General features: G+C 25.3%; 1 protein-coding gene across 1 annotated transcript; it reads left to right on the top strand.

The window, feature by feature from the left end:
* The first annotated feature begins 3,755 nt into the window (after positions 1–3,755).
* LOC113373275 (clavesin-1-like) lies at positions 3,756–10,841 on the top strand. Its single transcript, XM_026613580.1, has 5 exons — positions 3,756–3,884; positions 8,111–8,371; positions 8,439–8,650; positions 9,808–9,897; positions 10,662–10,841. Exons 1-5 carry the CDS (start codon positions 3,806–3,808, stop codon positions 10,839–10,841), a joined length of 822 nt encoding a protein of 273 aa, XP_026469365.1. The 5' UTR covers positions 3,756–3,805.
* The last annotated feature ends 267 nt before the right edge of the window (positions 10,842–11,108 follow it).

The following is an 11,108-nucleotide window of genomic DNA, read 5'->3' as shown; positions in this document are numbered from 1 at the left end:
GTTTTTGGCAGAGGCCGATCCAGCCGTTAAGGAGGTACGGAGCAAAGAGTGCAGAAAATACAAATCGAGTTTAAGAGAGAACGGAGTATCCGATTTGAATTATTCAAAAAGCATTCAATATGTAATGATTGGGAGATGTGCTGATTAGTTTTTGGCAGAGACATGTCCAGCCGTTTCGGAGATAAATGTGCAAAAATGGCAGTTTTTGAGAAGACTAAGCATCTGATTTGAATGATTCGAAAAACTTTTTGCTTGTGTTGACAAAAAAATTTTTTATTACAAATTTCAATTTTTTGTATAACAAAAATAATTCAGATTTTAATGCTAATTCTGGCTAAAGTTCTAAAGCTCACTTATACTTAAAAAAATAATTTTAACTTTGCAATTCAGTTTATATAATTCTTATACCGATTAGACAATGTTACAATATTTATAATAATCAATTTGAAAACATTTAATATTCCTCGAACATTTCGTTACGGTACGGGAAGTTTCAGCAATTTGCCTTAACCCACGATGCCATACACCACTAGTTACTTTTTTTTTCTCAATCCTAAATTTTCACCCAAAATCTTTTATTACCATTTAGATTTCGATTTACGAATTTTTCCGTTATTACAATTATCGGAATGGATTCACAAAGCCGTGAAAACTATAACTAACATTACGTAATAGTGTATCAAAATCACCCACACACCCGTACGTAACAATAACGTCACACATATACGTTAAAGTTGCGTTTGTGTTGTGTTATGATTACTCACGGAATCGCATACAAATAAAATGGGATAGTGAAACGCACATGGTTATAAAGCAGTGATGGTAAATCTTGTATAACTTTTGAAATATTTGTGGAAAGTGAATAGTGTTTTTGGAGAATTTGTGCGAAATTGAATACCTAATAATTTTGTCTAATGATAATAGACTCTTAGATAACTCGGTGTACTTTAAAAATGCAAAAATTGCGAGGAGTGTTCTTGATACAAAATCAAGTATAATTATACTTTAAAGTATTCATAACTTTTGAAATATTAGTGCAATTTAAATATCGTTTGAGACAAATTTATTTATAATTAAACACTCTACAAAGTTGTCTTACACTAAAACACTCTACATCAACTCAATATACTCAAAAGTGATACTAAAAAGTTTAACAAAATAAAATGAATTTTATTTAATAAATAAATGTATTATATTTAATCATTAAATAAAATTCACCTTACTTTACCAATTATTTATAACTATACAGACTACTTGCACAAAGTTTTGTTGTGAAAATAGTTTGTAGATAATTTAATTATCTAAATTTTGTTGAAAACATATATCATGCTAAAATTAATATTTTAGGAGATATTGGTAAATTAGTAAAATATACAGCAAAAAAACCTGTAAAAATGCACTTGCTCACTATTATCAACTTTGACACAAAACTATGAACATCATTTTTATTAATTAACTTGCACATGCATCTACAAACCTACTACTACTTTCGTGCACAAAAATACCATCAATTGTCCTTTATATTTTATCACAAAACCCTACTTTTTGCCTTCAATGTTTCGCAATTCCATGTCCGTATAGAAAACGAACAATTACTAAGTCCGTCAGTTGAGTATCAAGGTCCGCCTCGTGAAGATCATTTAAAAAAACAACATCATCTAATAAAACATAATTGTAATTAATAGAAATTATTAATAAAAGTCTAAAGTAAGTTTTGGTGTTTTTGAAACACGTTTTTGTGACAATTTTTTAAATAAAACTTGTGCGGGAAATGGGGTTATGCTAAAGTGATGATATTGAATCAAATACTTATTTTTTATTAATAAATATTAATTTCATTAATTAAAAATATTTTTGTAATTTAAACAATTTATTTAAAAATTATTTGGTGTTATTGCTTATTTTAAATTTTATAATTTTTTAACAAGTTTTTTTAATTTTTTGCAACATACATGCAAACATTTTGTTGGTTGGTATTTAATTTTTGTAAGACTTGTTTTATATTTTATATATAAACAACAAGTCTTTTTTAAAATTAAACAAGTTTTATCTAAATTTTGAATAAATATTTTCAGTATTTAACTAAAACATTGCTACAAGTATTTTTTGCAAAATTGATTAATTTCTATTTGATTTTATTAATAATTTTTTTTTATATTATCCCAAAGTGCTAAAACTTGATTTTTTGCCTTATTAGTGCTAATAGTAATTATTTAGAGTGCATACAATTTTCTAAATGGTGTTTTTTATGTAAAATTTGGTTTGAAATATTAGTAAATATTTTTAAAATTTAGTCTATATATCTAAACATTATTTCTAATCAATTTTTTTTAATAATTTGCAACTTTCTTAAACAAAATATTTAATAGTTTCTCAAAAGCTCAAAAATTCTGGGTACTCAAGTGTAGAGAGTGCTTTTTTACTACAAGTCTTGTTTATTTTATTGAATATTTATTTTAGAAGTTGTGAATATTTCTAAAATTTACTCTATATATCAAAAAACTAATTGAGAATAAAATTTAGTAATCATTTGCAACTTTCTTTAACAAAAAATTTATTATTTTTTTCAAAGCTCCGAAATTTTGGTTTTTCAAGTGTATAGAGTGTATTTTTTGAAACAACTCTCGTTTATTTTATCAAATAAATATTGATTTTGGTAGTTGTAAATATTTTTATAATTTAGTTTACACTTCTTAATAGCATATGTGATTAATTTTTTTTAATTATTTGCAACTTTCTTTAACAAAAAATTAAATAGTTTCTCAAAAGCTCAGAAATTTTGATCAAAAAAAGAGAATGCATTTTTTGCTACAAGTTTTGTTTTTTATACTAATTATCAATTTTAATACTAATACATAACTTTATAATTTAGTTCATATAAGCAAAAATTGGTTTTAATTAATTTTTTGTAATTATTTGCAACTTTCTTCCACAAAAAATTTAATAGTTTTTCAAAAGCTCAAAAATTTTGGATGAAACAAGTGTATATAGTGCATTTTTTTATGTTATGTTAGTGCAATTTTATTAGCAGTAAATATTTTTATAAATTAGTAAATATACTCAAAAATTATTCATAATTAACATTTTTTAATTATTTGCAACTTTCCTTAACAAAATAATAGGTTGTCAAATATCTCCCTTCCGCTTTTTTGCTCTTGGTGTAATACAAAAAGGCGGAAGGGAGATATTTGACAATCTATTTTATTATGTCTACACAACACGAAAAATCTTAAAAAAAATTATTCGATGTTACAAGTCAAATTTTTAATACCAAATACAACCTTTACATTAACTAAATATTTTTATAATTCATTTCAATTATCTGCGATTTATTTCCAATCAAAAATTTCTGAAAATTCACTAAGTTCATTAACAAAATATTTAAATTAAGTCAACGCAACTCTAAAAATCAAATCAATACTTTCTTTGACTTTCAGTCCAATTTTTAACCAACCACAGACTTTAGTTAAACTAAATATTTTTATAATTTAATCTAAATGCCCAAAATTAATTTCCAATTAAAATATTTCAATTATCTACAAATTTTCCTAATTAAATTTAAAAAAACATATAATATTTGTCCGCAAGCAAATGCATATCGTTAATAGCTCTACTAATGCCAAGGTGAACATCAATAATAACTCTGATTTCCGCGTTGATAAATTACAAATAATTATATATAAATTTAAATAAATCTCTATATATTATTTAAATAAACAAAATCTAATATATATTTCATCTTTCTGCAGGTTTATTTGTTAATAAAATTGTTGACAACATTTGTTAAAAATAAAAACATTAAAAAATGACCGGACCGGTGGAAGATGTCGGTAAAATTAAAAATCGTGAAGAGGCTTTGAAGGAGATGAAAATGATGATTGAAGGTAAATTTATACTAAACTATTATTATTTTTAATCATTAAAATAAAGTTAAAGGTTCCAAGTATTTTATACCAAAATTTCAGCTTTCTACATTTAATAGTAACGCCGAAATATTTTTTTTAAATCAAGCAAAATTTCAGAAGTATTCGCGGAATTAAATTCATGGCCATTTAGCATTTCTTTCAACGAGTTTTATATATTTATTAAACAGATTTAAGACTTCTAAATATTTATTAATAGGTATCGAATGTTATGGATCATTTGGAATATATATATATATATATATATATATATATATATATATATATATATATATATATATATATAGTAGATTTTATCTTTATATTCAGCCGAACAGAAAATTTCTAAAAAAAATCCCAACGTTCATAACAAAATAAACAGAGCGAAAATATGAATTATTTTCTAGTATTTTTAATAATTATATAACTTATTTAAAATGTAATAACAAAATTTCACTAACTTATTATTTAAAAATAAAAATTATTCGAAACTTTAGAATAATGTATGAAAATTTAGTTGCATAATTTTTAAAATAATGTAGTTTGACCAATGTATATTCAAAAAATTATTGTGTTGTTAATATTAGGAGTAGAAAGTCGTGATTTGGGTATAAAATATTTTAAACCTTTTACTTAATTTTGATAAACTTAATTTTTTTTTTTTTTGTAGCAATAAGAAATTAGACTTGTAAAATGCAATGCAGTTGCATAAAATTATTTTGCATAAATAGTATAATTTGGTAAATTTGAAAATGTTTTTGTAGCAAAACTGTTGTATGTAAAGATCTGAAATTTAAATAAAAAAATCCTTGAACTTTTATCTTAATAATGACATATTTAGAAAACTTAACACTGTAACAGAATTTTGAGTTACACACAAAAATTTAGATGATTACTTGTCAACTCTTATATTTACAATTTGTTACGGCGGTTTTTCAAAAAATTGTTTAGGCCATATTTTTGAATATAAAGAGTTCAAATTTGGATATATAATACCTTAAACCTTTACCTTAATATTGGTATACTTAGAAAACTTAACTCTAAAACCAAATTTTGAGTTACTCATTTAAATTCAGATGATTACTAGTCAACTTGTAAATTCACAATTTGTGAACGCGTTTTTTTTTTTAAAATTGTTCAGGCCACATTATTAAATATACATAATTCAAATTTAGGTATATTATTCCCAAAGACCTTTATTTAATTTTGGTTTACTTGAAATAAATTGTTATTTAACAAAATTTGTCATTAGACATTGAAAAAGTGATACCAGTATGATAAAAAGTTTGAAATTAGCATGATCGAGTTTTACTTAAATTCAAATACTTATTTTGAAAAAATTATTGAATACAGAAAAATATAATTAGAGTATGTTATACCTTGAACTATAGTCTTTATTTCGACAAAATTTAAAGTTAAATTTAACTTTGTAACAAAATTTAAAGTTACACGTTCAAAACCAATGTAAATGCACACTAATCCATGTAGAATTTGAAATCTACTCTTTCAGTTTTTTTGGCTTTGTTCAAAAATTTATTGTGACCAAACTAATTTACATAAAAATGTAAAAATTTGACGATTTTTACCTTAAACCTTATACTTGATTTTGGCATACACAAAAAATTTTATTTTATAAAAAATCACACCAGTTCCATCGAATATAAAATATTCGCTTGTGGATTTTTGGTAATTTTCGAAAATTTAATATGACCAAAATAACTTACATAGAAATGTAAAATTTCGACAAGTTATACTTTGAACCTAATACTTAATTTTGGCATACTTAGAAAAATTACTCTGGAACAAAATTTGAAGTTACATATATAAAAACTCTTTTCATGCATCACACTAATGCAACAATCACTATATAGAAATCGCACGTGGATGTTGCCAAATTTGAAAATTTATTGTGACCAAACTACTAAATATAAAAATGTAAAATTTGGACAAATTATAACTTGAATCTTATACTTAATTTTGGCATACTTAAAATTACTTTGGAACAAACTTTTTAGGTACATATATGAAATCTATGTAATGCATCATACCAATCCAATTAGTATTTGAAATTTGATCTTGCGGATTTTTAGCAATTTTCAAAAATTTGTTACAGTTAAGCTATTTTACATAGAAAAATAAAATTTTGGTATGTTATACCTTGAACCTTATACTAAATTCTGACATAACTTAAAATTGTATCTTTGGAACAAAATTTGAAGTTATACGAAAAATTATGTATATATAACCACAGCCATTAAGAAAGATTATGTAGTACAAATCATTACTACGATTTACCTTGAAATTCTCCTATACAATTCAGAGTATACTTCTCTAAGTATAAACAAATTTCTCAAATAAACTTATATTTATTTACTAGCCCAACATACAATCCTAACAAATATGAGTCAGAACTTAGTATAAATAATTTTTTCCCATCAAAACCTTCAGTGTATATATTAATTAGACATTTAAAATAGTTTGTACTTGTAAAAACGTTTGTATAAATTCCTCAACCCATGTTTCTCTATATTTTTCTAATTTTAGAACAAAATATTTATGGATCTACATTTCAATGTGCTAAACAACATATTAAAATTCAACGTCATAATTGGTAATAAAAAAAATAATGAGTTTATTTATTTTGATCATATTGGAAAAATAATATTTATTGTAATTTATTCATCAGATATAAAAATCATAACAGGGATAAAAAAAATCTGGATATATCGTTTTCAATTGCAATTTATGAGTATACCGGGTTGATGTAGAGCATTTCGTTGTTAGAAAAAGTCATAGACAATTTAATTTTAAACATTTTCCTCGAACACATCGTTTATCATCAAATGGTTTAGAATTTATTCAAGATGAATCAACTTATGCCCTCTTAGCTATAGAGTTTACATCAAAATTTTAAATATCGATTTTAAAGTATACCGAGTTGCTCTAAAGCGTCGGAAAATATTTGTTTTAACTAACATCACATATATTTATTTAAAATCACTCACGACATATTTTTTATGCAAATTTTATTGCTTGTCATATATGTACTTCAGACATATATTACGCAAGGAATGACTACGAGAAAATAATGTGTTGATTTCAACTTAGATTTTTAATAATAAAAAGTACCAGCAGATAATTATGTTGTAAGCAAACAATATAGATATATAATTTGTTTAAATTTCTCTTGTATAAAATGTATAGATATTTTGAGTATTTTACAAGATATTTGCAAAAATGACCCTCGACGTCTCTAGGAAGGATGTGTCTACTTTGACAAAGATTTAATAGTACAAAGAGGCATCATATTACATTAACCTTAGACAAATGTGTAGATAATTTAATTTTTTATGTATTTGTCTTTTACCAAATCTATCTACAACGACTGCAATATCAATCAATTTTCCCAAAAAACGCACCTTCACCAAATTGAAATTTCTGAATATTTGTTTATAAATATAGAACTAAAATTTATTTAACAATGACGTAATTTTATACATTTTGAGTCCCAATTTTATTTTTTTCTTATGTCTTGTGTTATTTATAAATATATTTTTAAACATTTTTTTTAATTGTATTCTATAATTTGTTCAAGTTTCACTATTTCCACATATTTTCAATAGTTTGGGTTAAAGACATCTGATTCATCTGTTACATTTTTTGACAATTTAAATTTATTTGGCAAAAAACTTGTTAAAATACATACACTTTATTTTATACAGATGAAAAGCTTATGGCATTCTCTTCAGAACTGCATTTACCACTTTCCAACTTTTGGAACAAAATCATTGAGAAAAAAATCGGTAAACCTTAAAAACGTATAACTTTGCAGACAAAATGTTTGTACGGTTCTTCGCGTTTGTTTAAAATGTGCAAAAACTTGTTAAAATACCTAAATCATATTTTATACAGATAAAAAGCTTATGAAATTATGTAAATAACTGCATTTACCAATTTTCAACTTTTGGAACAAAAACATTTGAAAAAAAAAAGTTCTGAAAAAATGTACCTGTTCAGTAGAGCATTGTACCACCAAGTATCAAGTTTTGGATAGCTCTGGTGGTACAACCAGTCACCCTACAGTTTTAACCCTAAAGACAAAAATATACAAAATTCCATCCTTTATCAATCTGTCGTGTACCACAACCTTGTATCTCAACCTTATAAAAAGTTTTACCCAAATAACTAACAAACAATTCTTTCCCCAGATGCCAAATACCTTGGATACAGACTACGTACAGACGAGAGTTATTTATCCAGATATCTCCATTGTTGTTCCTGGGACCCAAAAAAGGCTTGTGAAAGAGCCTTAGCCTTCTGCAGACTCAAATCCGAAAACCCTTCGTTTTTTTGTGGACCCCAAACAAATCCTGATGTGGAATTCAAAGAACTGATCGATAAAACTGTAGTTAAATTTTTACCAGGAATCAAGGATAACGAAGGGCGACCTGTTTATGTCGTCAAAATAGGTAAAAATACCCACTTGCTATCAGTTGGTTAAATTTATTTTACCCTGGTGTCATTTTTTTTTTTTAGGTTTGGTTGATCCTTCCAAAGTAGATTGCCCAACTGTGAATCGTCTGGACGATTATTGGATAGAATCGATTTTGGATGATAATGAGGTCCAGGAAAAGGGTATTTGTGTCCTGATGGATATTAAGGATTATTCTTGGCGACTTTTGGGCTGGTTGACGCCTCATAATGTTAAGACCAGCTCTATGAAGATGGAAATTGGACCTGTTAAACAGGTATGTGGAGAAAAGATGGCTACGGCCAAAATATTGGAGGTAGAAAAATTGGCTTAGAAACAAATATGTACAGCATTTTATTAACTAAAATTTTGTCAAAGACTGTATGAGCCTAACTAACTTATTTTAGAAGTTATTAATATAATAGTGTAAGTGCGCACCTTATCAACGCTTGGACTATGGTTATATGGCTGAATGGTTAAATTTGGTATACGCGCACCAAATAATTTATTACCCAAGAACTAATCGTTGTTTCGAATTACAGTTAAAAGCAATATTATAGATGAGTTTATTAGCTAAAATTTTATCAAAGACTGTATGATGCTAAACATAATATTTTAGAAGTTATTAGTAAAATAATGTTAGTGTTCACCTTACCAACGCTTGGACTACGGTTTTTGGGTGAAAGGTTAAATTTGGTTTACGCGCACCAAATAATTTATTACTCAAAAACTAATCGTTGTTTCGAATTACAGTTCAAAGCAATATTATAGATGAATTCATTAGCTAAAATTTGGTCAAAGATTTTATAAGGCTAACGCAATTATTTTAGAAGTTATTAATATAATAGTGTAAGTGCGTACCTTACCAATGCTAGGACTATGGTTATGTAGATGAATGGTTAAATTTGATTTATGCATACCAAATAATTTATTACTCAAAAACTAATCATTTTTTTCGCGTCATAGTCAAAGGAAATGTCATAAATAATTTTATTAGCTAAAATTTTGTCAAACACTATATCTGGCTAACTAAATTATTTTAGAAGTTATGATCACAATGGGTAAAGTGTACCTTACGAAGTAAATTACCAGGTGGTGTTATTAGCAAGGCTATTTATTACCATAAGCAATATCTTTACGCAAATAGTTCATGAGGCAAATTTATAGACGTTTTTATTAGCTATAAACTTCCCTAATATTATATACAGCTACAATAAATATTTTACTAGTTATATATTTAACTTGGTTTTGGTGCAAATGTTTTATGATGCTTTGTCTAAAACTTATGCACGACTTCAACATTAAAAATTGTGATATAAAAATGCACCAAGATGCTGAAATTTGAGTATATGATACCTTAATATGTATATTATATTTCTGGATAATTTTTTGTGTATATTTGGAATGATTTTTTAAGGTTTTTGTCTATTTTAGACGAAGCTGCACGTCGTCAATTCGTCCAAGTTGATGAATGCTGCTATAGCCATTTCGTATCCACTTTTGAGCGACCGGATTAAAGAAAATGTAAGTTTAAAAATTAAAAAAAAAATATTATCTACATAATTTATGTACTAAAATTGTACTTAATATATACGTTTGTCAACTGGGTACTAATTTATATATTTCTAACTGATAAATATAGTTATTGCCAATTTGAGTACTTATTGTCAAGTTTACTAAAGTCTGATTTAAATCATCTCTAAAGCTTTTTGGATATGTCATAAAGAGATGAAATTGATATCAATTAATTGAAAATTTTATCTAAAATTTTCGAGTTAAAGACAAAAATTCTGTATCTTAACTATGATACAGTTACGATACTTAACGAGATACGTTTACAAATATAAACAAGTTTGAGATACGTTTACAAATATAAACAAATGTACCACTCTCATCGACATTTTTTGTAACCACATTAACACATATTCAAAAACATAAATTTTCTGTGAATTTTTAAACAATTTTCTTATAACTTTATTTAATAAAAACTTAATGATTTTTTTAAAAAGTCTATAGGTAATTTGTCTCTTTGATTTTCTATAATTTTTCCAATAATTTTCTATATTTTCTGTATTTTTTTTATAACCACATTTAACACACATTTCAAAACAAAATTCCTAATTTTCTATGAACTTTTTAATAATTTTGTTAGAACTTTAATTAAAAAAAAATAAAAAATATTGGAAAAAATCTATAATTTGTTTCTTAATTTTCCAATAATTTTCTAATATTTTTTCTAATAGTTTTCTAATTTTTTTACAATTTTTCTAACAATTTTCTATTTCCAGATCCATTTCCATTACTCGAATTGGCCATCTCTACACAAACACATAAACCCGGAACTTCTTCCGGCAGAATACGGCGGAACAGGCCCGGATTTTGATTTAAGGGCCGCTTTGGACAAATTGGCCCAGAATAGAGATAAAATAAAAGAAAACTTCGACTGGGGATACGAAAAATCCAAATGATATCAATTTTTGTTAAATTAAATATAAGTACCATGACATTTTTAAGATATTGGTAAAAAATATAATAACATTCCTAAATGTAAATGAAAATTATATATATATATATATATATATATATATATATATATATTTAAGATAAAGCAATGCCCAAATATTTTTTGTATTAACTAATATATATGTGATTTATTTGTAATTGTGATTTTATACTTTATAATATATATATATATATATATATATATATATATATATATAATTATAATTATTTTA

The sequence above is a fragment of the Ctenocephalides felis genome, unplaced genomic scaffold, assembly GCF_003426905.1.
Source record: "Ctenocephalides felis isolate EL2017-DRISC unplaced genomic scaffold, ASM342690v1 CF-g0.4_SCAFFOLD_01604, whole genome shotgun sequence".
Lineage (NCBI taxonomy): Eukaryota > Metazoa > Arthropoda > Insecta > Siphonaptera > Pulicidae > Ctenocephalides > Ctenocephalides felis.
This window is presented reverse-complemented; position numbering and strand designations above follow the sequence as displayed.

What these genes read in the sequence shown, in the direction of transcription:
- LOC113373275 (XM_026613580.1), top strand. Translation starts at nt 3,806, where the DNA reads ATGACCGGACCGGTGGAAGATGTCGGTAAAATTAAAAATCGTGAAGAG. An exon ending in GATGAAAATGATGATTGAAG is followed by an intron (nt 3,885 to 8,110) that starts GTAAATTTATAC and finishes TTCTTTCCCCAG; the next exon opens with ATGCCAAATACCTTGGATAC. An exon ending in AAATTGGACCTGTTAAACAG is followed by an intron (nt 8,651 to 9,807) that starts GTATGTGGAGAA and finishes TGTCTATTTTAG; the next exon opens with ACGAAGCTGCACGTCGTCAA.